The sequence below is a fragment of the Oncorhynchus mykiss genome, chromosome 22 (genome assembly GCF_057628025.1).
Source record: "Oncorhynchus mykiss isolate SJ-2025 chromosome 22, ASM5762802v1, whole genome shotgun sequence".
Taxonomy (NCBI): domain Eukaryota; kingdom Metazoa; phylum Chordata; class Actinopteri; order Salmoniformes; family Salmonidae; genus Oncorhynchus; species Oncorhynchus mykiss.
This window is the reverse complement of record NC_143043.1, coordinates 9,360,583-9,378,398: the sequence shown is the minus strand read 5'-3', so window position 1 is coordinate 9,378,398 and position 17,816 is coordinate 9,360,583. Positions and strand designations below refer to the sequence as shown.

General features: G+C 41.9%; 1 protein-coding gene across 5 annotated transcripts in view; it reads left to right on the top strand.

The window, feature by feature from the left end:
* The window catches only part of slc39a10 (solute carrier family 39 member 10), a 63,614-nt gene that overhangs the window by 26,019 nt on the left and 19,779 nt on the right, over positions 1 to 17,816 (top strand). For all 5 annotated transcript variants that reach the window (XM_021578737.3, XM_021578740.3, XM_090215308.1 and 2 more), the window contains 2 exons: positions 4,448 to 4,623; positions 11,413 to 11,592. In XM_021578737.3, the coding sequence (XP_021434412.1) occupies positions 4,448 to 4,623; positions 11,413 to 11,592 (356 nt within the window). The remainder of the gene's footprint in view (positions 1 to 4,447; positions 4,624 to 11,412; positions 11,593 to 17,816) is intronic.

Below are 17,816 nucleotides of genomic sequence, written 5' to 3'. Positions count from 1 at the left end.
TAACTGTGTTGACAGTCATTGTTCTAAAAGTAATTTTGCATGGTGAAAAACTCCAGGCAATATCAGTAGCATACTGTAATCAAACTGCACACTGTGCCCAGCTTTTGAGCGATGACCAGCGAGCGGTAGATGGCCTGTTCTTGCACATCTGCGAGGCACCTTCATCATTCAAATGCAAAAATGGTTTGTGATATTAGGCTTTATTAGTTGAGTGACAACCTACAGTATGTAATTTGCTAGGTTATTGTCTATGCACGGTTGAAAATGTGTGTTTTACTGGAATGAAAGTAAGCTCTCATCTGGCTACACAGTGCCTTCAAAGTATTCATACCCTTGACTTATTCCACAGCCTGAATTACCCATCTACCCATCAGCCATCTACACACAAACCCAATAATGACAAAAATGATCATGACATATTTTTAGTACGTTTACTGAAAATGTAATACAGAAATACACTGCTCAAAAAATAAAGGGAACACTAAAATAACACATCCTAGATCTGAATGAATGAAATATTCTTATTAAATACTTTTTAAGTGGAAAACTACACTACAGGCTGATGTAATGTCCTTAAAACAAGTCAAAATAAGGCTCAGTAGTGTGTGTGGCCTCCACGTGCCTGTATGACCTCCCTACAACGCCTGGGCATGCTCCTGATGAGGTGGCGGATGGTCTCCTGAGGGATCTCCTCCCAGACCTGGACTAAAGCATCCGCCAACTCCTGGACAGTCTGTGGTGCAACGTGGCGTTGGTGGATGGAGCGAGACATGATGTCCCAGATGTGCTCAATTGGATTCAGGTCTGGGGAACGGGCGGGCCAGTCCATAGCACCAATGCCTTCCTCTTGCAGGAACTGCTGACACACTCCAGCCACATGAGGTCTAGCATTGTCTTGCATTAGGAGGAACCCAGGGCCAACCGCAGCAGCATATGGTCTCACAAGGGGTCTGAGGATCTCATCTCGGTACCTAATGGCAGTCAGGCTACCTCTGGCGACAACATGGAGGGCTGTGACTGACCCACCGCCAAACCGGTCATGCTGGAGGATGTTGCAGGCAGCAGAACATTATCCACGGCGTCTCTAGACTGTCACGTCTGTCGCGTGCTCAGTGTGAACCTGCTTTCATCTGTGAAGAGCACAGGGCGCCAGTGGCGAATTTGCCAATCTTGGTGTTCTCTGGCAAATGCCAAACGTCCTACACAGTGTTGGGCTGTAAGCACAACCCCCCCCCACCTGTGGACGTCGGGCCCTCCCACCTGTTGTCTATTCCATTTGCACAACAGCATGTGAAATGTATTATCAATCAGTGTTGCTTCCTAAGTGGACAGTTTGATTTCACAGAAGTGTGATTGACTTGGAGTTACATTGTGGTGTTTAAGTGTTCCCTTTATTTTTTTGAGCCGTGTATATCATTGCATAAGTGTTCACACTTCTGAGTCAATACTTTGTAGAAGCACCTTTGGCAGCGAATAGAGCTTTTAATCTTTCATGGTAGTTCTTTAAGAACTTTCCACACCTGGATTGTGCAACATTTGCCCATTTTTATTATTTAAAAAAAATCTTCAAGCTCTGTCAAATTGATCATTGCTAGACAACCATTTTCAGGTCTTGCCATAGATTATCAAGTAGATTTAAGTCAAAACTAACTATGCCCCTCAGGAACATTCACTGTCTTTTTGGTAAGCAACTCCAGTGTAGATTTGGCCTTGCTTTAGGTTATTGTCCTTCTGAAAGGTGAATTCATCCCCCAGTGTCTGGTGTAAAGCATACTGAACCAGGTTTTCCTCTATGATTTTGCCTGTCCTTGGATTTATTTATTTATTTTACCCTGAAACTATTTTTTATCAGTTTTACTTTAGTGCCTTGTTGCGAACAGGATGCATATTTTGTAAAGATCAAATCTTTCAAAAAAAAGTTAGCAGAATGTTGGTCAAAATCCATCTCATTCCATCCTCTCCCACTGCCGGCCGCTTCCTCATCACCATATTTGGGAGTGAGTGGAAACGCCAACCGTATGCTTCACGTTTATACATCCGGTGAAATATCTGGATTATAGGGGGTTTTGCCGGATGTGACAAGTAAGATATTACTCAACAGTAGCAACTGCCTCTGGCAAGAGGATACATTTCAAAACAATAGACATGTTGCAAGAGTATGAAGAAAAAAACACTTCTCCAGGAAAAACATCAGGGACTGACTGATATTCTGCAAAAGGTACAGGGATTGGACTGTTGAGGACTGGGGTAAAGTCATTTTCTCTGAATCCCCTTTCCGATTGTTTGGGGCATCCGGAAAAAAGCTTGGCCGGAGAAGACAAGGTGAGCGCTACCATCAGTCCTGTGTCATGCCTACAGTAAAGCATCCTGAGACCATTCATGTGTGGGGTTGCTTCTCGGCCAAGGGAGTGGGCTCACTCACAACTTTGCCTAAGAACACAGCCATGAATAAAGAATGGTACCAACACATCCTCAGAGAGCAACTTCTCCCAACCATCTAGGAACAGTTTGGTGACGAACAATACCTTTTCCAGCATGATGGAGCCCCTTGCCATAAGGCAAAAGTGATAACTAAGTGGCTCGGGGAACAGAACATCGATATTTTGGATCCTTGGCCAGGAAACTCCCCAGACCTTAATCCCATTGAGAACTTGTGGTCAATCCTCAAGAGGCAGGTGGACAAACAAAAACCCAAATTCTGACAACCTCTAAGCATTGATTATGCAAGAATGGGCTGCCATCAGTGCCATGTGGCCCAAAAGTTAATTGACAGCATGCCAAGGCGGATTGCAGAGGTTTTGAAAAAGAAGGGTCAGCACTGGAAATATTGACTTTTTGCATCAACTTCATGTAATTGTCAATAAAAGCCTTTGACACTTATGAAATGCTTGTAATTATACTTCAGTATTCCATAGTAACATCAAAAATATCTAAAGACACCTGAAGCGGCAAACTTTGTGGAAATTCATGTGTCATTCTCAAACTTTTGGCCACGACTATATACCGACTATGTCCACATCCCCCCATCAGACTATTTTATTGGTAAACTACACAGTAATGTAAAAGTTTGATTAAAAAAAAATAATATGGTCCAATACGTAATATAGTACACGCCGTCATTTCCTTTTAATCCAGAAAATTAAAAGTTAGAAAAAGTAGGAGGGATACTAAGAGTGGATTTAAAAGAGAACATGAATCAGCGTACAATGACACATTTTTGTTTTTAAGCCCTGGATTTCTAATCCCTTCATATTGTTGCATCTGTTTTTAACAACTAACATTTTGATGGCAATAATAAATAGATTGGAAAACCCTGGAAAACCCTGTCTTACTACTATTGACTTTATTATTATTACTATTTATTTTTTATTTTTTTTACTTTCTGAGATGCAGTTTGCCAAAAGGCACCTACAAGTGGGCTGTCATGTGGCTTCCATCTAGCCACTCTACCATAAAGGCCTGATTGGTGGAGTGCTGCAGAGATGGTTGTCCTTCTGGAAGATTCTCACATATCTGCAGAGGACCTCTAGAGCTCTGTCAAGGTGACCATCGGGTTCTTGGTCTCCTCCCTGACCAAGGTCCTTCTCCCCTGGTTGCTCAGTTTTGCTCTAGGAAGAGTGTGGTTCCAAGTGTTTTCCATTTAAGAATGATAGAGACCACTGTGTTCTAGGGGACCTTCAATGCTGTAGTAATTTGGTACCCTTCCCCAGTGCTGTGCCTCGACACAATCCTGTCTCGGAGCTCAATGTACAATTCATGGCAAGAAAGACTTGGCAAGAAAGGACTGTCGCAGTCCACCCTTGACATCAATTGTCTGGATGATGAGCCTGCATTTTCAGTCTTCGACACCTGCCAGATCTGAATGCTGGTGGCAGAAGCTAGTATCAGTCTAGCGAATGCGGCACACGTTTGTGTGACATTGAATTTCACACTACATTAAACATCTAAATTGTTCTTTAGTTTCTCAGTTTTCTAGAGCCCTGGCCCCAACTATGACTGTCAAACTGATCCTGTCATGACCATATACTTTTATGACCTTTTTGATACATTATGTTTCTGTTTTAATTATGGGCCTCTGTTTTGAATAAATGTTCGAGGAGCAAGGACAAAATGAACTCCTAATGACATCTACCAACGTGGCTCTGTGTGTAGCTATTGCTTTCAACAGCGATGGAAGTGGTTGTTACAAAATCTCACTCAAGAAAGTAAGCCTATGAGTAAGCCTAAGCCTATGCCATCAGCTTGTGGACAGTAGACATTTTTCTCTGCAGGGCGACAGGTTTCTGACTATGGTGTCACCCCCCCTTCACAATATTTTTGGCAGTCGATGCATAATGCTCCTTCCCTTACGAGTTGTGGTATGACTCTTTCGGTCTTTCTCTTTCTTCACTCTCTCTCTCACCATCTTTGTCTCTCTCACCCCCTTTCTCTGTTTGTGTGTGTGTAGTGTGGGTCTGGATGTGGGGCTTTGTCTCCATCACCATTATCAGCCTGCTGTCCCTACTGGGTGTAATACTGGTGCCCATCCTCAACCAGGGCTGCTTCAAGTTCCTGCTCACATTCCTGGTTGCCCTGGCTGTGGGCACGCTCAGCGGAGATGCCCTGCTCCACCTGCTGCCACATGTGAGTACTTCTGGCTCCACTGACCCTGTGACACCTCAGTTTCTCAGCCACCCAATCTACACACATCCACCAACAAGTTCAGAGACTTGTTTGGGTTGGTGCATTTTTTGCTTTGTCATTAAGGGGTACTGTGGACGGATTGATGAAGGGGGAAAAAACATTTTAATCCATTTTAGAATAAGGCTGTAATGTAACAATGTGGAAAAGGGCACTGTTAGTACCTTACTGTAATAGATTCCATTTAAATGGATTTTTGCTGTGACTTTCTGGGAGTGGTCTGAGTGGGGAGGGGAAACTGAAAACTAGCTGTTACTAGCAGAGAGGTTTGGATCTCTCTTGTTATTGGTCTATCTATCTATTTACCGCATGGTGATTTCACCTTGGAAAGCTGAACCCCCCCCCCCCCATGCAAACCTGCTGATTAGGGCCTGTGTAGATTGTATTTTCAACCAGCAACTTTGAGGAAATAACACTGATTTTAACTTCAAAAAAAAATACTTCTACAGTGTTTGTTTCATCAGCTGTACAATATGTTATAATACACAGGAAACGCTATACTTGGAAGAGGGGAGCGGGGCATCCCCACAACAAGAATGGAAATATCTATGCGGGCCCCCCAAAAATAAAGATATTAACATCCGGCACCCCCAAGAGTCAATGTCAGGGCCTAAAACTTTTTAATGACTACCAGACACTGGCATGTAGATTAATACATCTACCAGCCACTTCACCAACCAAAATATTTGTTTTGCGTTACACTAAAAAACTGAAAACAAAATGGATGAGCATGCTTAGTAACATTTCTAAAACAAGATATGTATTACTAGAAAGAAGTAATGTGGTATCTTTCTCAGTTTAATGTAATATTTTGTGACCCGAGTCTTTTAACCAAATATCACAGATTTTGCTGCCCCTTTAAGGTTACTGTGGAATTTCGGCTCTTTTTGCTGACTGATCTTTGACTCGTTCAGTCATAACAAGTCATCTTTTGACTAATTTAGTTAATTTGAGTCAGTCATGCCCAGAGCATTCAGGACCCTCTACTGGGCATCGATGAACTGAACTCTCGAAGTCGTGAACCAGAGTCTTAAGAATCAAATGTCGTTCACCATGGGTTGCTCATTGGAGCTGTCATTTGTGACTGAAACTTGTACATTGTTTAAAGTACGTGTTTACATGTGTGTATTGCTGGGCATGCAAACATAATATTATTTATTGATGCGTTTATTACAAGGTCTACACTAGTTGTGGCTGCAACTGGACTAGATTTTGAGCAACTCTTGGCGAAATGCATTCCTTGACTGCCGTGAGGGTGATGAGCACAATGTTTGCGAGCTGCAGCGCTCCAAATGTTTCATTCTCGAGTTTGAATTTGTTGAGCTGTGTATGTTTTGGTTCTACAAAGCTGTTTCCAGCATTACATTCAATAATCAATTAATGGCGTTCATTAATGCACCATGCAATCAATTGTCAGTTCCTCCACACATATGCCAGACAGTTGGTGGTCGGAGCACGTCTCTGGAGTTGCTGTGCCGAGGAACGTGTATTAATCGTGCTTTAGGACTCATTACGGCCGGCACAAGCAGATCAAACGAACGACTTAAATTAACAAGTCACTCATGAAAAACAATTCATGACTCTTGAGTCAGTAAAAATAGTAGTTCAAAAATAATAAAAACATTTGCGAACTGCACATCACTAGTGTGCCTGAAAGAATCTGACTAGTAGAGGCTGACGACATCTCTGTTTTTGCTTCCACTGCAGGCAATGTAAATATCCAAGAAACACAAGTCTCACTTTACTAGTTAGACCAACTGTGTGCAGCCCCCCAGACAGGCAGTGTTGCTACGCGAGGTGGGGCACAACGTTTGGATTAAATTGTGCATTAACATGTATGAAACAGAATGGCATAAATACAGTGCCTTGCGAAAGTATTCGGCCCCCTTGAACTTTGCGACCTTTTGCCACATTTCAGGCTTCTAACATAAAGATATAAAACTGTATTTTTTTGTGAAGAATCAACAACAAGTGGGACACAATCATGAAGTGGAACGACATTCATTGGATATTTCAAACTTTTTTTAACAACTCAAAAACTGAAAAATTGGGCGTGCAAATCTGGACTTTGACTTGGCCATTCTAACACCTGGATATGTTTATTTTTGAACCATTCCATTGTAGATTTTGCTTTATGTTTTGGATCATTGTCTTGTTGGAAGACAAATCTCCGTCCCAGTCTCAGGTCTTTTGCAGACTCCATCAGGTTTTCTTCCAGAATGGTCCTGTATTTGGCTCCATACATCTTCCCATCAATTTTAACCATCTTCCCTGTCCCTGCTGAAGAAAAGCAGGCCCAAACCATGATGCTGCCACCACCATGTTTGACAGTGGGGATGGTGTGTTCAGCTGTGTTGCTTTTACGCCAAACATAACGTTTTGCATTGTTGCCAAAAAGTTCAATTTTGGTTTCATCTGACCAGAGCACCTTCTTCCACATGTTTGGTGTGTCTCCCAGGTGGCTTGTGGCAAACTTTAAACAACCCTTTTTATGGATATCTTTAAGAAATGGCTTTCTTCTTGCCACTCTTCCATAAAGGCCAGATTTGTGCAATATACGACTGATTGTTGTCCTATGGACAGAGTCTCCCACCTCAGCTGTAGATCTCTGCAGTTCATCCAGAGTGATCATGGGCCTCTTGGCTGCATCTCTGATCAGTCTTCTCCTTGTATGAGCTGAAAGTTTAGAGGGACGGCCAGGTCTTGGTAGATTTGCAGTGGTCTGATACTCCTTCCATTTCAATATTATCGCTTGCACAGTGCTCCTTGGGATGTTTAAAGCTTGGGAAATCTTTTTGTATCCAAATCCGGCTTTAAACTTCTTCACAACAGTATCTCGGACCTGCCTGGTGTGTTCCTTGTTCTTCATGATGCTCTCTGCGCTTTTGATGGACCTCTGACACTATCACAGTGCAGGTGCATTTATACGGAGACTTGATTACACACAGGTGGATTGTATTTATCATCATTAGTCATTTAGGTCAACATTGGATCATTCAGAGATCCTCACTGAACTTCTGGAGAGAGTTTGCTGCACTGAAAGTAAAGGGGCTGAATAATTTTGCATGCCCAATTTTTCAGTTTTTGATTTGTTAAAAAAGTTTGAAATATCCAATAAATGTCATTCCACTTCATGATTGTGTCCCGCTTGTTGATTCTTCACAAAAAAAATACAGTTTTATATCTTTATGTTTGAAGCCTGAAATGTGGCAAAAGGTCGCACAGTTCAAGGGGGCCGAATACTTTCGCAAGGCACTGTACATTGAAAAATAAATGCTCAGTATCAGTTTTCTATTAATCACAACTCGCATGTGCCCATACTTGACTTGTGACTATTTTTATAAAATTGCCGCACTGTAGAGCCCTGAGGAACTACCCGCCAAAACCTACCTGCATTTGGTGTGTGGCGGGTGTTTAATTTTAGGCCTTGATCCATATGCAATTCGAACACTGAGTAGATCAACTTCTCTGCCCTGTACCACCCACACATCCACCTTGCATGCCATCTGTTCCCGCGTAGCCATGGCACCCAATCCACACACACCCACTTACCACATTCTGGCCCAACGTTAGAGCGTTCAGATAGAAGTGGATTGCGTAGAGCAGACATTATTTAGTTTTCTTGCAGAATAAGAAATACGGTGTTGATTCTTCATGACGTTTTCAGCTGCAAAGTTCTAAACATTGCACCCCACTGCGTAAACCCCTGCCATTGCCAGACCAACTCATTCACTATAAGATCCTGTTCCCTTACCACTGGTGCCCTCGGTGGAATGCCAATATAGTGCCACACATACAGTGCCAAATCCCCTCACAGCCCGCAGCCTGACAGCTCCTTGTGAAGTTTCACACACATGACTCATTCAGATTTTTTTTTCTATCTGTGTAATATCAGACTGCTTTAGTTGAGTTAGCCTTTTGCATTATCCCAGATAATCGTTCTCCACAACCTGCATTCAGACCACCCCAGAAAATCAGCTCCCTGCAAACTATTCCATCCAGACTTCCTCACCTCTGAGTTTCATGCCAGTCATCAACCCATCACCCCTAGTAGCGATGAAATAATTGCCTTGACATTTCATACTGTTATCAAGTTCAGGAATCCTGGCCATGAAATTAAAAAAAGTTACTAGCTAAGCATTTTCTAAAGTTTCTCTGTTATTTTAAAGAAACAGTACGTTTGTTGCTAAATGGCACTATGCTTATCCTTGTAATTCCAATCATAACTATTTTATTAACATTCTTTTGGCCAAATATTATATTCACAAATGTAAATTGAGTTTATTTCACTGTTACAATTTTATAAGTCCCTCAAACCTCAAAGTATTAGAAGTCATGTCTGTTAATGTCTCACTGCCTTGTCACATCTAAAAATGTCCCGAATTGGTGTTTTTATTTTTTCATTGTATACAAAGAAATGTCTCTGTCTTGATGTGTAATATTGATATTATTTTTGCAATAAACACACAAGTTTTTCAGCACTATGCTAAAATAGTTATATTCATTGAATTTCGAAAAAAAGTACACCGCATCTAGTCTGGTACCAACCTTTTTTAGCCAACATTCCACGTTCAGCATGCAGCTGGATGTCCGGCGGGGTTGCTAATTGGTTTTTGGAAATTACATTCATATTTTCCATGACAACGTGCAGCTTCAAAATTAGAATTATACAAAGTCAAAAACAACAAATTAGCTGTTAGCTAGGCAAGTTGTTGCATTTTAAAATCAAAGCTACAATGTTCTGTTTGAATTGCAGTATATCTTTAGTTTGAGAATTTAATCAAATCAAGCTTTATTTATACAGGCAGCACATTTCAGACATGGAATGCAACACAATGTGCTTCACATGATTTTTTTTTTTTTTTTTTTTTTTTTTTTATGAAAAAAATGAAAATAATAGCTTAAATATTTACTACACAACAAACATGTGGTGATAACACTGAAAGGAGCGAAACTGAATGACTAAAGATGCGTTTTTAAGTTCTCTTTTAAACCGGTCTACAGGTTCGGCCCCTCTGGTTCTCTGGCAGGCTATTCCAGAGATTGGGGGCATAATAACTAAAGGCTGCTTCTCCATGCCTCTTGTTCCTAGGATATGGGATAGTTAACAGGCTGCCAGAGGACCTGAAGGACCTACTGGGTACATACATGAAATGTATTGGGGTGCACAATCATGGATTGATTTTAAAACAATAGAAGAATCTTAATGTATTATATTTTATTAGAAAAATTCTGCAGAGACCTTAACCAATGTAACGTGTGCTCCATCTGGTCTTGGTCATTACCCGTGCTCCAGCATTCTATGTTTTGCAGTTGACTAATGGCTTTTTTTGGGTAGACCAGACAGGAGAGCATTACAGTACTCAACCCTGCTTGTCCTAAATGCATGGATGAGTCTCTGTATCAGCCTGAGAGAGAAACGGCCACACCTTGCCAATGTTCCTCATGTGGTAAAAAAGCTATTTTAGTCACATTCCTAATGTGTGATTTGAAATTTAGATCCGACTCTAAAATAACATGTAGGTTTTTCAACCTGGTGTTCTTTATTACCTGTGAATTAAAATGTGAGGCCAGATTCTTTCTGTCCGTCCCGTCCGCAAGTACCTTGGCCTTTGTCTTGATTTAGCTGGAGAAGTTGTGAGCCATCCAAGTATTTATCACTAATACAGTCTAATAATTTATCTGTGAAGTTGAAATCTTCTGACACTCTAATGTAAAGTATGCGTAGCAGTGAAAATCGTGTGTGAGAGTAAAAACTGACCGGTACCATTTTTTTTTTCTCAGTTGCTGTATGTTCACCAAGGGTGACAAACTTTATACTGGTTCAATAGGTTCTAAACTAATTTACTTCTCCAGTATGTCCAGAAGGACATCATGGTCAAAAATGTAGACATGAGCTAGCAACTTTTCAGACAAAAACGCCACAGAACAATGAGCCATATGTTTCACCGAATGTATACATCTGAAGCATCTGGTTGGCATTTCCACTCACCACGGAATATAGTGGCCGACAGTCGGAGAAGATGGAGCGAGACGCATTTTTTTTTTTTTACCGTTTTGGAGCGTAGGCTATATCACCTGTTTTAAGTTCATTCGCACATTTTTCATGCCTCTGACATACGGTAATGATGATTAAAAAGTGGTGTAATAGCCTACAGTTTTCTTGACCTTTTGTTTTAATTAATGTGATAGGCTCATGTTTTACCGCTACGCCGTACCACACTTTCTTTTGCCGTGACACTGTAGCGGACCGCCTTATTTTAACCCATGGTTATTGCACATGTGTACTTCAGAGTAGGCATTTGCCAATAGGTTTGTGCTTGGCTCTGCCCACCTCGATTGTTCTGCCCACTGATTCATTTTCTTCCATTGGAAACGACAGGATGTGGTCTCTTGTGTTAGTTATAAAAGTCTTTGCTTACGTGATCTGTGAAGAAAATAAATGTTTATGTAGTTCCAATATTTGCATAACTTTTGTGATTTGGAGTACAGCTATGAGGGTTATCGACTCAGGATCAAATCCTCATCTCCTCGGTCATTAATGAGAATGTTCATATTTGAAGATTGAAGAAAGGCCAGTCTCTTTGACAAATGACAGGAGAGGCGAGGAGTGGAATGTTAGCTAAAAAGACTGGTACTCCGGCTACACTATACCACAATTTCCTATTACATACCAGTGGAAACAAGACTGTAAAATAGTGCAACCAATGTTTTTTTGTTTTCATCTCGCAGGCTCAAGGGGAGCACGACCACAGCCACGGTGAGTCAGGAAACAAGAGCAACACTAAAGAGGTGGACATGCTCACTGCCTTTGACGGGGTCTGGAAGGGCCTGACAGCGCTGGCTGGAATCTACTTCCTCTTTATTATTGAGCACTGCCTCGGCATGTTCAAACACTACAAAGACGCAGGGGTAAGGAGAAGCCATGCACCCATACCTGATTGAATGCTATGGAAATAACTTCATAACTAGGTGTTTACCAGAGGTGGGACCAAGTCATTGTTTTAGAAGTCACAATTAAGTCTCCAGTCTTAGCACTCAAGTCCCAAGTCTAGACAGTCAAGTCCGAGTCAAGTTTCAAGTCCTAAACAAGTCATGTGCTCTTCACCAAATGTAATACAATTTCATATTTATAACAAGAGTAATAGTTAGTATATTACATTTACAAATCATGAATGACTTAAAATATGTATCCCCCCCCCCTAATCGGGCGATGTAGGCCCGGTTACGAACTCAGGTCTCCGGTGTGAGAAAATCACTTAGCAAACTGAGCCACTAATAGTCGGAGAACCCAGAAGATGAGGCAGACACAGCAGTTCTTGAGACGGTGTTTTAATAAAGTTAAAAGGAAAGTTCTTCAGGCAAAAATATAAATCCACAACGTCAAAAGTAATTCCAAGAGAAAAAGGTAATCCTCCAAGTCGAAAGGTAAATCCACAAGGTGGTAGGTACAGCAGACAAAAGCCTCAAAAGATAATCAAAAATAAATAAACGAGAACAAAAACCGAGTACCACGAGAGTCCAACTGGAGCAACAAATGTTCACAGCATCGCCGGGGCTGGGTGCTAACATTCAAACACAGAGCAAAGAACTGAGGAAAACTAAGGGTTTAAATACATTCAAGGGAAACGAGGCACAGGTGCAAATAATAACTGGAAACAAGGGAAAACAAAAGGGTCAAAAAACACTGAGTGCATCTAGTGTCCAAAACCGGAACAATCCTGACACCACGCGCAACTTTTTCTCAGCTGGCACAATTTGATTGGCTGCTGTCTAATTCAAACTGTAATCCGTTAAATGAAGAGTTTATGCGCTGCACACTTTTTCCTTTTATTATTAGGTTGGGTTTGTGTAGCGTGTCAAGTCAAAAGGCTCAAGTCCAAGTTAAGTCTCGAGTCATTGGTGTCAAAGTCGAGTTGCAAGTCACCATATTTGTGACTCGAGTGCACACCACTGGTGTTTACTATTGTGAACTGGTATTCAGAATACCTGGTAAGTAAGACATACCTTATGACGTGAAAGAGTAGATTGTAGGAAATACCGTGCCTTAAAGTATTCACCCCCCCCCCCCCCCCCCCATGACAGTTTCCACATTTTGTTGTTAGTCTGAATTTAAAATTGATTCAGTTTTGATTTTTGTATCAATGATCTACACATAATGTCAAAGTGTAATTATGATTTCAGAAATGTTTACAAATTAATAACAAATGAAACGCTGAAATGTGCTTAACAAGTCACGGATTCACTGTGTTTAACATGATTTTTAAATGATTACCCTGTACAGTTGAAGTCGGAAGTTTACATCACTTAGGTTGGAGTCATTAAAACTTGTTTTTCAACCACTCCACAAATTTCTTGTTAACAAACTATAGTTTTGGCAAGTTGGTTAGCCTCTCTGGGATATGTGGGACAGTAGCGTCCCACTTGGCCAAAAGCTAGAGAAAATGCAGAGCGCCAAATTCGAATAAATTCCTATAAAAATCTAACTTTCATGAAATCACACAGGTAAGATACCAAATTACAGCTACACGTGTTGTGAATCCAGCCAACATGTCAGATTTAAAAAAGGCTTTTCGGTGAAAGCAAACGATGCTATTATCTGAGGATAGCACCTCCGTAAACAAAAGAGAACATTTCAACCCTGCAGGCATTTCAACAAAACGCAGGAATAAAAATATAAATCATGCCTTACGAGCTTCTTCTGTTGGCACTCCAATATGTCCCATAAACATCACAAATAGTCCTTTCGTTCAATTAATTCCGTCCATACATATCCAAAATGTCCATTTTATTTGGCGCGTTTGAGCCAGAAAAACACCGGTTCCAATTTGCGAGAAATGCAACCACTCACAGACAGTCATGGCCACAGACCGACCATCCACTGGACCAAAAATAAAGTTTACAATGCTTTAAAATATAAATATATATATTTATATATATTTATATGAGAAACATTTAAATATTAATTCCCAGAAACCTGACAGTTTGACAGCCCCAAAACATATGCAACAGTGTGGCTGGTTCCACTTTACATCTGACACAGGTAGGATCAAAATCAGAGAATATTCTTCCAAGTTTGGCCCCCGACCAGTGGATACGGTGAACCACCTTGAATTGAATGAGGCTGTGTCTAGTGCTAAAGTTCCTCCCCCAAATCCTTTTCCCATCAAGTCTTTAAAGGCACCAAAGAAGGGTTCTTCTGTAAGTCATTAATGATTGCATATACATCTGAAATTGCGCCCCTAGGAAGCTTGTTCAACTCCAAGATGCTCTCTATAGCTGTATTCTCAGGCCTATTGGGAAATCCAGGTGTGTTAGCTCTGACAAAGTTTCTAGTCTGGAGATAGCGGAAAAAGTGGGATTTTTCGGAGATTGAACTTTTCCTGCAGCTGAGAAAGAGGCAAATGTATCATCAAAGAATAATTGGGCTAGCGAGGAGAGTGCCTAGTGAGTGCCAAATGCCAAAAGCCCCATCATTCAAAGATGGAGGAAATAAAATGTTCTGATTGATTGGGCCTGATAGAGAAAAGCCTCGGAGGCTAAAGGCTAAACGGAACTGATTCCGCATTTTAAGAGACTGCTTTACAATTGGGTTGACACACCTTTTGCCTAGGGACACTGGGAGAGACGAGCACAACACAGAGGAAAGTGCTGCAGGTTTACACGATTCAGACTCCATCTGGACCCAGAGTGGTCTAGGGCCAGTAGGATCAGTCTGCCGCCAGTACAGAACGGCTCTGAATTTTGCAGCCCAGTAGTATGTCTGAAAATTTGGTAGAGCTAAAGTAAAAGTGGCAAGGAAATATTCAGGGAAATATTCAAATTTGTTTCAGGAAAACTTTGACCTAGGCTTCTGTAAATGTTTTCTACTAATCTGTGGTACCTTGCCATCCCAAATAAAATGCATGAATGTTTGATCCAGTGAAATAAAAAAAGATTTTGGAATAAAAATGGGTAAACATTGAAATAAAAATTTAAATTTGGGCAACACATTCATTTTAATGACATTAATCCTTCCGATAAGAGAAAGGGGTAGCGAATTCCAAAAATTAAAAGATTGTTTCAAGCTGTCTGCTAGAGCAACAAAGTTTTCCTGAAACAAATTTGAATATTTCCTTGCCACTTTTACTCCCAAGTAAGTGAATTGATCCCGGACAATCCTAAACTGAGAACTTGTAAAAGAGCACTTTAAAGCAGCCTTGTTTACCGGAAAAAGCTCACTCTTGCCTAGATTCAGCTTGTACCCTGAGATTGATCCAAACTTTTTAAGAACAGATAGGGCACGTGGCAATGAGGTATCGGGGTTGGAGATAAACAAAAGGAGGTCGTCAGCATATAGCGAGACTTTCTGCTCCCAGCCCGCACTGATTATACCTTGAATGGCATCATTAGAGCGTAGTGCAATGGCGAGAGGCTCGATTGCCAAAGCAAACAACAAGGGGGAGAGTGGACAACCCTGTCTGGATCTGCGGTGCAAGGGAAAATAGTCAGAGGACAAGTTATTAGTCCGTACCGAAGCCATGGGGGGAAAAATAAAGAATCTTTATCCACGCAATGAATTTGGGGCCAAAGCCAAATCTGTAAAGGGCAGCGGTTAGGTAATCCCACTCAACGCGGTCAAACGCTTTTTCGGCACCAAGTGAGACCACCACCTCCGGGTCCTCCGGCGCTGGGGAGTACAGTATATTCATGAGGCGCCTAATATTGAAAAATAAATGCCTATTTCTCACAATGCCAGTCTGGTCAGAGTGTATTACTTGGTGCAGCAAGCCTTCCATACGGATGGCTAAAAGCTTAGCTAGGATTTTGTAATCACAGTTTAAAAGCGAGATTGGGCGATAGGATCCACATTCCAGGGGGTCTTTGTTTTTCTTTAGTAGTAATGAAATTGAAGCCTGATAAAGACTAGGCGGCAGCTTTGAAGTATTGAGGCACTCTGCAAATAGTTGAGACAAGAATGGGCAAAGCAGACCAGAAAACGTCCTGTAAAATTCGGTTGGAAAACCGTCCCGACCCGGTGATTTACGACTTTGCAACAGCAGTGTCCGCAATGAAATCTCCTCTAGCGTAAATTCTTCTTCTAGACAGTCATGGGAGTCTATCAATTGAAGGCATATTCAAGCCTTTAAAGAAGGAGTCAATCAGCAAAGGGTCTTGAGGGGATTGAGGTGTATAGCGCAGAGTAAAATTGTTTAAATTGATCTCTTTATGAATAACTGTGGTGGCACCAGACGGGGTCCTTATTTGTGGGATTAAATGTGAGGCCTCAGATTTACAGATCTGATGCGCAAGGAGTTTACTGGCCTTGTCGCCTTGTTCATAGACTTTGTATCGAGCTCGCAAGAGTAACTGTTCAGCTTGCCTGGTAGAAAGCTCATCAAATTCAGATTGGAGTAGTTGCCGCTCTTTATGCAGATCAGAGGAAGGATCCGTTGCATACTTCTCATCCAATGTGGCTATGGACTCGCTCAGGTCCCGAAGTCGCTGGGAGCGAACTCTGTTTTGGTTGGCTGTATAAGAAATAATTTGGCCACGTAGGTATGCTTTGAGACTCCCATATGGTAGAGCAGGACATACCTGGTGTTGAATTCGTTTCTAGGAATAAGGTGATTTCAGAAGAAATGAAATTGACAAACTCCTTATCTGAGAGTAAAATGGGGTTGAGACGCCATTGATAACACCTAGGAGGTCGCTGGGGAAACTCTAGTTCAAGCACTAATGGTGAATGGTCAGAGAACAATACTCTCGTAAGTACACTGCCGAAGGTTAGGCAGAAGTTTTTTGTCCAAAAATAAGTAGTCAATCCGGGAGTATGTTTGATGAACATGAGAATAAGTTCGCCAACTATACAAGACTAGCCTGTTATATCTAAACATAATTGTACCACAGGTGGGTTACTTGCTATCCACAGTTTGCAAGCAACGGTTGCTGAACTGTGAGCATGTTCAAGACTTCTGAATGTGACGTTGAATGTGAGCCATAGCCTCATCTGGAGATTCAAATGTGTAGTCTTTACCCTCATGAGATATCCATAAACGGGCCGGGAATCGCAGTCCATACTTCACACTTGGATGGTCCCGAAGTACTCATTTGGCCTGTCCGAAAGCTGCGCGCTGCCTGGAAACAGTGGGGGAGTAGTCCTGGTAAATGGAAAAGCTCTGTCCTTGAAAGCTCAGAGTGGTATTGCGGGCTCGTCGGAGGATCTCCATCTTCTCATGAAAGAATTATGTCACGGGGCCTCCCGGGGCTTTGGGCGCAGCGACCGGTGGGCTCGATCAATCAGGGGCTTTTCATCTAAGGCAAGAACATCCTTCAGCAGCCCTGAAACGAAATCCGTGGCGCGATGCATTTCCGCTGACTCTGGGAACGATACAAGTCTCAGATTATTGCGGCGAGAGAATCGCTCTAAACTCACACAGCTCTCCTTCACCTTTTTCAAATCCGCAGTTAGGCGTTTAACTTCAGCCTCCAGGGATGTAGTTAAGTCGGAGACATTAGTAGCGGAGGTCTCCAGTTCTGCAATCGTTGTAGTGTGTGACGCAGTTGTTTTGAGTAATGTGATTGCTGGCAGTCTCGTTCCGCAGGATGGTTAAATGTGCTTTTAAAGTATCAGAAACCTCCTGTATTCTGGCCTCAATCGTAGCAACCACTTGTGTTTTCATTTCAACTATCTCAGAGCGTAGTAGTTTGATGGCCTCGAATGTTCATTTCAGCGCCGCCAGGCCAAGCCGCACCCCCGGGTAAAGTGTGCGTCCCCGGGCCCTCAGACTCAGGAGAGGGCGGTGATGAGAGCGGGTCTTGTAGGCCAGGTTTTCTCAAAGTCATGCTTTTGGCCTTATGCTTGGTCGACATGCTGACATTCGGAAGCAAAGTAGTCTTGGTTTTTATGGAAAGGGATCACCAAATTAATATTTGAAAATAAATACGGTTCTGCTGCAAAATTCACAAACTTTAAGAATACCACGGGAGCAAACGGAAAACACGTCAGTCGCACATGGCGTCCCTCCTATCCCCCCCGACTGTGCCTTTTAAACCGCTTGGAAAATTCCAGAAAATTGTCATGGCTTTAGGAGCTTCTGATAGGCTAATTGACATAATTTGAGTCAATTGGAGGTATACCTGTGGATGTATTTCAA